This window comes from Salvia splendens, chromosome 21 (genome assembly GCF_004379255.2).
Source record: "Salvia splendens isolate huo1 chromosome 21, SspV2, whole genome shotgun sequence".
Lineage (NCBI taxonomy): Eukaryota > Viridiplantae > Streptophyta > Magnoliopsida > Lamiales > Lamiaceae > Salvia > Salvia splendens.
In genome coordinates, this window is record NC_056052.1 from 3,427,956 (window position 1) to 3,440,270 (window position 12,315).

Genomic DNA, 12,315 nt, shown 5'->3' on the forward strand with positions numbered 1-12,315 from the left:
TGGGTGCCCGGCGTCGACGAACTGGAGCCGTAACCACCCAAGACATTGTACATGCCCCCCAGTCGCCAAACAAGTTGACGTCAAACACGCCGGAGCCACCACCGCCATAGTTGCCGTCGCCGGACATTTTGTGATGACAATTGGAGAGGTTAGATGAAAATTGGAGAGGAAATGGAGATGATTTGGGAAGAAGAGATGTGTATTTGTGTGTGAAATGAAGATGCAATAGGAGTACTTATAGAGTAAAAAAAATAAAAAATAAAAAAAGGAAAACGGTCGAAAAACGGTAATATTACCGTTTTCGATTTTTTTTTTTTTTTTATTAAATTCGAAATTTTTTTTAAAAAATTATTTATTGCGTCTGCGTGACGAAGCCCACTCGCGGGCCGGCGAGTGGGCGTCACGCATGGCGCCAGAGCGCGCCACGTCGCGCGAGCGCGTGGCGAGACAGCCCGCGAGACTTCTCGGTGGGACGGGCGTCTCGGCGAGACTGGGACGAGACGGGACGCTGCAACGCGTCTCGCTGCCGTCTCATCTTGGCGGGACAAGATACGAGCCACCTGTGGGACGCATTGCGGGTGACCTAATACAACCAACCACACCCTTTAGTTAGTACTCCCTCCGTCCCATTAAATATGCAACATTTGCTTTTTGGCACGAGATTTTATGTAGTGTTTTTTGTGAGTTAATGAAGAGAGAGTAAAGTAAGAGAGAAGAAAAAATAGAGAGAGTATTGTTTCTATTTTTAGAAACGTTTCATTTTTAATGGGACATACCGAAAAGGAAAACGTTTTATTTCTAATGAGACAGAGAGAGTAATATTTTGTGGCTATAGTATGACCAGCCACGCGATGATTTCAACATATAATTGTAAAAGTAATATATTAAATTTACAGATAAGATAGTGCTCAAATATTTTTATATAATTGCCCATTTGCCATCAATTTTTAACAGTAGCGTAGCTATAATTTTTGTTTCAAGTTAAAACATAAAATATATATAATATCAGTTTCTGATTTAATACTAGTTCGTCGATTTTTAATATCTATTCTTAAGATTATGCATAATATTCAAAAAGTAAAATATAATAAATGATAACTTTATTACATATCGTAAAATCGCAGGGACGGTTCTAGTAAAACTTTTATAAATTGAGAATTTTGAGAATTGAAAATCATATTGGTAACTCTCTCTATTTATAAGGCATTTTAAGAAGATGAGTGATCCATTTCTACACCAAACCAAGCCGTAACTGGAATCGCAAATTTCATAGTTTAATTTCTGTTGCAACATTTTCTGTTGGCCAATCGCACGCTGCCACGTCGTCCATGCTCAGCGGCACGGACGTGCTCGATATATCGAGCAGCGCCGTGCCATCGGTGTGAGCACAACGGCGGACACGAGTGTGTCGCGCCGTCGGCACGGACGCGGTCCGCCCCATCGAGCAGCGATGGGGATGCTCTAACATGAAAATAATAGATTAGTGTCAAAGTCTTGTTATGTTCATGTTCTTGTTCTTATCAAGTCGACCTGATAACGATACCGTTATTTAAAGATGATTTCAAATCAGATTTGGGTAACTTGTTATAATTTTTTTTATCATTATCTTAATTATTTTAAATCCTTATTTCTCATTTTTCATATGATGCATTTATTTCAAAACCTGTCTTTACCACCACGAACTCAACTATCATGTTGCCATCGGGTAATACAACAATCGCAACTTGCACAAATCATTTCGTGTCGTTAGCATGGTTATTGTGTCGGGTTTGTGTTTTTATTATGCTGTTATATGTCGTGACAGACAACTGAAGCGGAGGGGATTTGTTTGTAGTACTGTGATGTGAGGTGTGCTGATGTAAAAGTAAATTCTTAGGTCCAGAGGATTCACTACAACACAAGATCTAGGAGATCATGAACTCTAAGAAATCAGTCGTTGTCACTACAATCCCGCTTCAAAACCTTAACCCTCTATACTATTGGCTAGTATAGGGAAGTCGGGATTGAATCCACGAGGACGGAAGGGTTGGAATGCATTAAGAGAACTTAGGAGGGTTTGGCTGTTGCCACGCAACGAGAGGGTTGAGTTTTAACTACTATACCTGATAAATTAAACCTAATCTATTCTATCTACTGGATCCAGAGAACTGGAGGTGCTTTAAATGAAATTGCAATCATGAATTGAAACTGAAAATTAACTTTAGATCATTCACCAAATTTCCTGGGTCAAGCAAATAAGTTTCCTAAAACAGCCAGACAACAAAGCATAAGGAAAAGTAACAGAACAGATTTCCCTAATTAGCTAATGACAGAAAAAGCTGCAACTAACAACAAGCGGCGGATCTGATTCTAACTACCGATGATCATCATCTGCTTCATCAAACAAACATGAACTGGAACAAAACAGAGCATAGAAACAGAGCAAACTTCAGATCGGACGTTAAACCTGATGATTAAGCAGAAAATTAACAGATCTAACAGATTTCCCTAATTAGCTAATGACAGAAAAAGCTGCAACTAACAACAAGCGGCGGATCTGATTCTAACTACCGATGATCATCATCTTCTTCATCAAACAAACATGAACTGGAACAAAACAGAGCATAGAAACAGAGCAAACTTCAGATCGGACGTTAAACCTGATGATTAAGGAGAAAATTAACAGATCTAATCTAGTAGGTCAAGCAATGCAACAATAACAGAAAATTCCATGCAGATCCAAAACTATGTACTCAGGTTCAAACATTAAAAAGGAAATCTACACTAGATCCATCGGATTCAACATCAACACAACCAGATCCATAACTTCCAGCTCCGATTCAACCAAATAACAACAAATCAACTCAGATCTCTCTGATCTCAACACCAAAACAACCAACAATTGCGAAAAGCATCCAGATCAGTAAAATCAATACAATACATCGCAAATCAGAGTGAAAGCAAAAAATTGAACTAGATTAAACCATAGAACGTCGAAGTTAGTCACAAAACAGTCGTCGAACTTCCAGCAAGGAAGTCGGTGAAAGAAAGTACGTGCGTAAAAGTAAATGAATGTTTCTTCGCCCTTATCAGGATGGTGTTACACTTCCAACTGAACAAACACACCACGCTACGCTACCCCAAATCTCCCATGAAACCAAATGCGTGTCGAGCTAAGAGTGAAAGAACGAGAGCGAGTTGAGAGCTCCTAGAGAATTTTCTAACTAAGAGCGGATTTTCTAACTAGAGGAGAGCTCCTTTCAATATTTTTTTCCTCGTATTTATAGGCACGGCTTCAATCCATACGGCAACAGTCTTTGCGTTTTGACGTTTATGCCCTTGAGGATTCTGCTCCTTTTCTTCACTTTTGCTCCTATTTCCTCTGCCCTGGTAATTGATACTCGTTCCTGAATCTGGCAGATAATTCATGCATCTGGACTTACAATTATATGTTAGCACCATGGAGAACACAGAATTTAGATCCAAAATAGATGCATGAAACGAGCCTTATCAACAACCTGAATAATATTGTGCTGCTAACGGATTCACGTGATCAAGCGCATGCCATGTTCGAATCTGACTATAACGGATAAGATTGTTATCAGGTCGACCTTATAACAATCCAAACAAACAATTTATTAGCCTTGCAATCACAATGCAAAAGGTTACCAAAATATAGGCATGTGTAGTACAGATCCTCAAAGTCAAATTAGAAATTGTGTTGTAAAATATCACCAACCAGGATTGAGGCATGTATAATACTGATTCCTCAAACATAAACTAGAACATAATCAGTTTGTCTCTTTAAAATAATTCCCTATGACCACTCAAAACACATTGTATATACGTGATTACGTGTGGTTCAGCCCCCCTTCTTTGACTGGAACTCTTATAAATAGGCTATATATATATCACCCCTTCTTCTTTACTTACATACAACAATCACACACAAATAGAAAGGGAGAGAGAGGTAATTCATTAATATGGAAGTAGTTCAAGTACTTCGCATGAATGGAGGTCTTGGAGAAACTAGCTATGCCAACAACTCTCTTGTTCATGTATACACAACTCTTACATTTTGTTTTTATTTTATCTAATGCAATTATATTAAAAATTTAAAGGCAATTAGTTTTTTCTCTATTTGTGACAGAGAAAGGTGATTTCGATGACGAGGCCGATAACAGAGGAGGCAATAACGCAAGTTTACAGCAGCGTCGGCGCGATCGCGAACCGCTTCTGCATAGCCGAGCTGGGCTGTTCGTCCGGGCCGAACTCTTTGGTGGTGGCGGCGGAGCTCATCAGCACTGTTCACCAGTTGAGCCGGAGCCAAGGCCGTCAGCTGCCGGAATTTCAGATACTCTTGAACGATCTCCCCGGGAACGATTTCAACTCTATTTTCCACTCCTTTCTGCCGCAGTTCAGAGCCCAGCTCGACCAGCAAATGGGATCTAAATCGGCATCTTGTTTCGTCTATGGTGTTCCTGGTTCATTTTACGGCCGCCTTTTCGCAACCAACAGCCTCCATTTTGTGCACTCTTCTTACAGCCTCATGTGGCTCTCCAAGGTGTACTCTTTATTAGCCTTTCCAAATTCATAATTGAATATTAGTACTGTCCGCCATTATGTGTCATAAGTTTCCTTTTCCGTTCATTCGACAACAGTAGTCACATTTTTTACTATACTACTTTTGGCTATCCATATATTCCAATAATTCACTGCACTCATGTTTTACTACTGTAAAATTATAGTAGGACTAATTTTTCACTAAAATTTTCCACTTGCTTTCTTTTATTTTTAAAATCAAAGTCGCGTCAACGTGTAACAATTAATAGTGTACGGATGGAGTATTAATAGATGAATTTACTTGGTCATGAAGGTGCCGGAAGGGGTGGAGAAATGGAACAAGGAGGAGATATACATCGGAAGCAAAAGCCCGGCGCCGGCGATAAACGTGTACTACTCCCAATTCCGGGTAGATTTCCACACATTCCTGAAATGCCGGTCAGAGGAAGTTGTGGGAGGTGGAGCAATGGTGCTTACTATTCTGGGGAGGAAGAGCGACAACGCCGCCGCGAGCAAGGAATGCTGCTATATTTGGGAACTCTTAGCTCTCTCTCTCAAGCAAATGGTGTCAGAGGGAGCCATCGATGAAGAGAAGCTCCATTCATTCAACATCCCTCAATACATGCCGTCACCGGCGGAGGTCAGGAGGAGCATGGAGGAGGAGGGCTCTTTTGCCATCAGCCGCCTCGACACCTCGGAGATCAGATGGGCCGACTGCGGCAGCAGCAGCAGCGGGGAGGATGTGGCGAAATGCATGAGATCGGTGGCGGAGCCGATGCTGGTGGAGCACTTTGGGGAGACGATAATCGATGAGTTATTCGGAAAGTACGAGAGATGCCTCACCGATTGCATGTCCAAGGAAGAGATGAAGTTCATCAACGTCACTGTTTCTTTGATCCGGAGAGGATGATTCGTCGTTACATTATTTCATCTACAATTTCTGCTCTTTTACTTTAACAATTACACATAAAAACATGTGACATGAAGGATTTGCATATTTCTATAAAAAGTAGTACAAAAAATATTGTTTTTTTTTTCAAGTTAATACATGCCTTCTTGATTTTTTATTTAACTTGAAATGAAAATAGTACGTAAATTTAAAACTTTTTATATCAATATAAAACATTGAAAGCATTTTGTACTACTATATCACAATAATTCAACTCAAATGTGAGACATTAAAGTTGCGAGGTTAAAATAATGTCTCATATTTTTAATTTGTAGTAAATTTATCTCTTTTAATGTGGAACACTTAATTGTATTAATTAACAGTGGTAAGTGTAAACTATGGGTTATATAGAGAGAGATAAAAATATATAGAAATACTAATTTGCCCTTATGGCTAAAAAGGGCAAAGTGAAAAAAAAATATGTTTGACAATTGAAATGATATAGAATATAGGAGTATTAGAAATCAAATAGGCCTTAGCCCTGCCCTAACAACCTCATGTTTTATGCATCCCCACTCCTTTTAATAAGTATAATTTAAAATCAGTTATTTCGAAATTGAGCTCAGCTTGATCGTCTCGGCTCTATCTATTTATTTATGAAATAGTCATTTTCATCTTCATGCATTATAAAAACAAGAACACCTATTGATCCCTATTCATAGTACTATTAATCAGATTATTATTTAATTAATTTAAATTGATTTCTGTCTTTTTTTTAATATGCTCTGATAGTATTACTTTCTGTCACACATCCTCTTCATTAACATAAAATCTTATTGTACCACTGTTCAAAACTATCCATCGATAATCTTTCTTCTTTCTTTGCATTGTTATAAAGAAAATTAATTCGGTCACTTTGATCACGATATCTTTTAATTAATATACCTCGATTTCTATATAAAAAAATTACTCTGAACGTAATAAAAAAATACAAAAACTTTTTTAGCTATAGAAAATTATTTTTTCACTCACATCCTCTCTTTAACTAGACGAATCAGTTGTCATTAATCTGTCAAACATTGTCCGAAATTAGTGATCACTAACGAAGGAGTTATGACCAAAATAAATTTATGCCCAGACAAACGGGGCACCGACCTTATTTCATCGACTGTATATTCAAATATTCAATAGTGCTTCTATACATATGAGAACACCTTTATATTATAAATTAAGTAGCCATATTTTCCAATTTCAAGTTTAGTTACAGAAAAAGGTAAACTAAAAAAAAGAGCAAAATTCTTCCTATTCATCCCACATCGATCTTAAGTACTACCTCCGTCCCCCAAAATTCGTCTCAGTTTGACCTGGCACGGGTTTTAAGAAATGTAATGGAAAGTGAGTTGAAAAGTTAGTGGATTGTGAGACCTACTTTTATATATTAGTTTTATAATAAAATGTGAGTAGGAATGAGTTGGTGAAATATGGGACCCACTACCAAAATTGGTAAAAGTGAAATGAGACAAATTTTGGGGGACGAACGAAAATGGAAAACTGAGACGAATTTTCAGGGACGGAGGTAGTAAGAAGTAGTATTGAATTAGAACATCACTATCACTATCACTATCACTATAAATAGCAAGGTAGAAAATTTGATAAAAATTTAAAAGGAGGGGGAAGTTGGCTAAATATTACTACCTCCGTCCCTAAAAATTTGTCTCATTTTTCCATTTTCGGCCGTCCCCCAAAATTTGTCTTATTTCACTTTTTACCATTTTTGGTAGTGGACCTCATATTCCACTAACTAATTCCTACTCACATTTTATTATAAAACTAATATATAAAAGTAGGATCCACAATCCACTAACTTTTTCAACTAACTTTCCATTACATTTCTTAAAACCTGTGTCGGGTTAAAGTGGGATAAAGTTTTGGGGACGGAGGGGGGAGTAATACATAGTAGTGATAAATAATGAGTTGTATTGGGAACAGCATTATATTGCTATGACATAACTGGTGCGACTAAATTGTTGTAATTAACATCTAATTTGTAATATTAAATAAGAAAGAAACTAATGTGCCATAATTTATTGACCATTTTTGAGCGCAGTAAATATACAATAATTATAAATTCGCTCATTTCTGTTCTCAATTGTAACTCGGTTGGAATTACAGCGACGCACCGCTTCATCAATCACATTTCCACTCAAACAAAACCTTTCAGTTTTATTATAAAGTTGATCACAACAATCCAAGCTAAGTCCAACTTTGGCAAAAGTATCTTGACATAGAGCTTCGAAAGCTTCGTTTTGACACTCTTGTGTCACATTTGTATAACATTTCAGACCTTCTCCAGTTGAATTGAGGAATAATGTTGCATTGACTACTATAATAAACATAATCTTGATCATAGTCTCTGATTTAGAAACCATGATTGGTTTTTTATTGGAGGGGGTTGTTGAAATAGATGCCTAACTATTGGAAGCTTTTATAGTACATAGATGAAGGTTACATGAGAATGTTGCATTCAATATTATGAGTTTAATTGAAACCTATGCATGCATTAAATATGATGTTTTACTAAAACAAACTGTCTAAGAAATAAATGTTTTATGCGTAACTCCTCTAAGTTTCTAAATTTTGGCCAAATTGGGTTTTTTTTATATAATTCTTACGAAACTATTGAGTTGTTTTGATTTTCCCACCATTAAGATTAACGTAGATTGATGACTTACTTACATAGCGCAATTAAATATCATTTTAAATAATGTCACAGTTTAGGCAATGAAACAATATCGCGTCATGCTAAATTGAATGATTTTATTTGTTAAATTGTGATTTATATTAAGTCATATTAGAACTAGTATGAAACGGAGGGAGAATGAATATACAAGTAAAAATCCTATGTTTTATATATATGCATAGACTTGTTTTTTATTCAGAGTGATTAAGTTATTCTCTTGTTATATACTCCATTCATCCAATAATGATACACTTTTGAAATGACACAGATTTTTAATGTAAAATTAGTAATGTATGAGATAGATGAAAAGAAAAAGTGATTGTAATAATATTAGTGGAGAATGAAATTCACCTCATTATACGGAAAAAATTACACAAAATAGAAAAGAATGATTTTTATGAGACTAACCAAAATGAAAAGAACGTCTTTTTGTGGGACGAATGAAGTATTTAGTAATGATTCATAAAAAATTCGATGCTATAGCCATATGTTAATGTTATACTCCCTCCGTCCATGAAAAATAGGGTACATTTGTCATTTTTGGTTGTTCACGAAAAATAGACAAATTCAAATAATATGGAAGTCACATTCCACTAACAATACTTCTCTCTTACTTTTTTCTCTTTTCTATTACTAATAATATGGACTCCACATTCAACTAACACTACTTCTCTCTTACTTTTTCCCTACTCTCTTATTTTACCAATTCTACATTAAAACTTGTGTCATTTACAAAGTGTCCTATTTTTCATGGATGGAGAGAGTAAATAGTAGTACTCCATTTAACGATTTCAAGTCCATTTAAAACATTTAATTCTTTGATGGTTTATAGTTATATCGTACATAAATTGTTAACGCGTGTCATGCCTAGACTTTGTTAACTAGTACAACGAATAAATTAACTAAAAATTCACACTATAGGAATTACGTATTTATTATTATTATTATTATTATTATTATTATTATTATTATTATTATTATTATTATTATAATAATAATAAAAAGAGAGTTTTGAAAAAAATAAAAAAAATTCTTTTGGGGGAAAACATGATCACTCATCAAATTAGAAAGCAAAAATTGTTGGGCAACACCAATGTCCAATGTAAAAAAATTGGATTCTCAAATAAGCTTAGAACCTCTATTTATACTTATAAACTATCATTTCCTCGCACACAACATTATGCACTACATTTTATTCATAAACTTTGTTGGCATAAGTTTTGTTATACAGGATTTTCTCTTTCTATCTTAATTTTTTCCAATTATTTATTCAAATATCGAAGTTCTTTTTTCAAATTATGCATTAATCGATTAAATGTGTTATATAGGAGTATTTTTTAAAGTGTGATTTTCTTCTGTAACAAAGATCCAATAGCATGGTACTTAAATATTTGCATTGTTTTAATTTTAAATTGATTTAATGTTATATTTTTCGTAGCCTTAAACCTCTCTTAACATTAGTATGCAATATTGTTTCTCATTTTCCTTTTTCATAATTCTTGTAAATAAACGAATAAAAATTTAAACTATTGCAGTTTTAATAGAGATTAAATCAATTTATAAGGAAATTTGGATTCCGCGGCATACAACTGCAAGCTTGAGTACTGTGGCAGTTTGCAACTGCGACGAAGTAGAGAGAGAGCGACTGTTATTAAGCTTGTTGAAGAAGTCGAGCTCTCTCGCTCTCATTTTTCCTCACACCGATTCCGTTCCGTCGTGCGATCGTCCTCCCTAGGTGATTCCTCTCTTCTTCTCCGCGATTTGCTTTCCGAATTCTCCACATTTTTCTGCTGCAATATTACAATTTCAATCCGATTTTTCGTCTGCATTTGCTTGCTTATTTTTGATCTTCAACTGTTTAAGTTGTCTTGGTGTTACTTTTCATCATCTGCGTGTTTTCTGTGAGAGGTTTCGCTCTGCTGTTCATGGCTGATGCTCTGTAATTTTAATTTTAGAATGACGATGAAACCCTAGCTTCGCAAATCCTCTTCAATAATAATGTTGATAAAATTGATGATTGTATCTATCTATCTATAGGTTCTTGATTCTCTCTTGTTTTCAAAGTCTTCAATGTCTCTCCTAATCGGCCGCATTCCATTGCTGTCGAAGGCATCAATGTCTCTCAAAATCGGCTTGCGGCGGTTGGCTACACTTTCTCACAACAAACCAACATCTGTGAAGAAGATACCCAGAGACGATTACCTTACTATTGTGAAGCACGTGATCGCCTCCGGCGACAACCAAACCAAAAACGTCGTCGTCTCGCCTCCCTCTATCCATGTCCTGCTGGTCCAATGCGCCGTCACGTCGGGCGGCTCCACGCGCGCCCAGCTTCTCAAATATCTCAAATCAGAGCGCGTGGAACACCTCGAACCCTTCTACACGCAGATTGTCTCCACGCTTCTCACCGACGGAGTCCCTTTATTTGGACCCCACTTGTCATTCTGGGGTGGGATCTGGCCAGATTGGGGCCACACTCTCAAGCCTGCTTATCGATATACTCTCAAGGTTTGTTCTCACTTAACCAGAAATTGGCTATTTTCCCTTAATTAATCTTGCTTTATTATAAATTCATCTGTGATTAATTTTCTTGCCATTTACTTTGCAAATTACTTTGAAATATCCATGCTAAAACATGTGCTCTGTATCTGCTCTGTATATTGTAATGTGATTGTATGCTAAAATAGTGTTATCTATAATTTTGGAAGGCCCTCTCGCCTAGGCTGCTCTACGCACACGGCGTCTGTTTCACAGGAATATGGAGTGAAAAATTCGATGCAAAACTAACAACAGATGCCGACTTCCACCTCTCAAATGGCACTACCGTTCGCGCCCCCTTCATGACCAGCTGGTACAAGCAACGCGTTGGCACCTTCGAGGGCTTCAAAGTTCTGAAGCTACCTTACTATGCAGGCCTCGACAAGCGCAGATTCTCCATGTACATCTATCTTCCGAATGCCAAGGACGGGGTGCCATCTTTAATAGAGAGAATCACCTCCGAGCTTGGGTTCGTGGACAGCCATCTCCCTCACGAGGGGGCTGTGACTCTTGATGAATTTCGCATACCAAAGTTTAAGATAGGTTTCGAGCTGGAGTTTTCATCGATCGCGACAAAGCTGGGAGTGGTGAATCTTTCTGAGAGTGGTATGGGTGAGATTCATGGCGAACGGGTGGTTTGTGAGATCCTGCATAGGGCGGTAGTGGTGGTGAACGAGATGGGAACCGATACAGAAGTGGAATTGCCATTGGGCTTATTTGTGGCATCTCCGATGATGGGTGAGAAGTCGGGGCTGAGATTCGTGGCGGACCATCCTTTCGTGTTCACCATTAGAGAGGATACGAGTGGGGTAGTCCTCTTCGTCGGTCAACTGCTCGATCCGCTTGCCCCACCACCATCTGGATTCATCGAATACCCGGTTACTACTCCGGTTTTCTGGTTTTAATTCCTTTTCTACTAGAATTAGTATGAATGTCCATTCTGTATTAGACAAATGTTAACCATTTCAAAACTTGATGGTTATGGCAAGCCAATGCTTGGTAGGTTTCTTAACCGAGATCATGATTCATGCGCTACTAAGGCGTGACATTTTGCAGGAAAGGGATATTTCTTTGACTCAAGACTCATTTTGTTATATTTTGTCTTGTATTTTCGATATGATTTACTATCTTTTGATTTTCTAATCTCGTCCAATTTTGCTTCGACTTATATGACTTATCTTTTTTATATGATTTAAGTACTATTGTGTAGTATAAGACAAATGTTTACCATTTCAAAAGTTGTAACGTTCATGTCATGTGATGGTTATGGCAAGCAATGCATGGGAGGTTTCTTTGCATTGCTAATGGTTTAATCAATATTGCAGTGCTTATCATCTTCTCATGATCATTAATAATTTAAAAAAGAACGAAACAAGAAAAAACAAAACTTTACGTTACAAGTCATCATACTATAATAACTTCGTTAAAGAACGTATCAATAAATAGCCAAGATCAAAGATCTCATTGACTCCTTGATCTCACACGTAGATTTGTCTTTAAATTATTAAACTTTCATTAAATTATAATTTTCCATATTAATTTTGAAATTTCTATGTAAAATATTAAATTATTGATTTAATATTGTTTTACAATCAATTAAGATTTC

The 12,315-nt window shown here is 36.7% G+C and overlaps 2 protein-coding genes across 3 annotated transcripts; both read left to right on the forward strand.

Annotated features, from left to right (window-relative positions):
• The first annotated feature begins 3,928 nt into the window (after positions 1 to 3,928).
• LOC121783961 (salicylate carboxymethyltransferase-like) lies at positions 3,929 to 5,523 on the forward strand. Of its 2 annotated transcripts, none has more exons than XM_042182146.1 (3): positions 3,929 to 4,037; positions 4,109 to 4,543; positions 4,856 to 5,523. In XM_042182146.1, exons 2-3 carry the CDS (start codon positions 4,145 to 4,147, stop codon positions 5,450 to 5,452), a joined length of 996 nt encoding a protein of 331 aa, XP_042038080.1. In that variant the 5' UTR covers positions 3,929 to 4,037; positions 4,109 to 4,144; the 3' UTR covers positions 5,453 to 5,523. The 2 variants fall into 2 exon arrangements, with proteins under 2 accessions (XP_042038080.1, XP_042038079.1); XM_042182145.1 differs by having other exon boundaries at positions 3,939 to 4,037; positions 4,130 to 4,543.
• A 4,245-nt stretch (positions 5,524 to 9,768) lies between these two features.
• LOC121783894 (serpin-ZX-like) lies at positions 9,769 to 11,877 on the forward strand. Its single transcript, XM_042182077.1, has 3 exons — positions 9,769 to 9,906; positions 10,209 to 10,679; positions 10,880 to 11,877. The coding sequence occupies exons 2-3, from the start codon at positions 10,242 to 10,244 to the stop codon at positions 11,612 to 11,614; spliced, it is 1,173 nt and encodes a 390-aa protein (XP_042038011.1). The 5' UTR covers positions 9,769 to 9,906; positions 10,209 to 10,241; the 3' UTR covers positions 11,615 to 11,877.
• Positions 11,878 to 12,315: the final 438 nt, after the last annotated feature.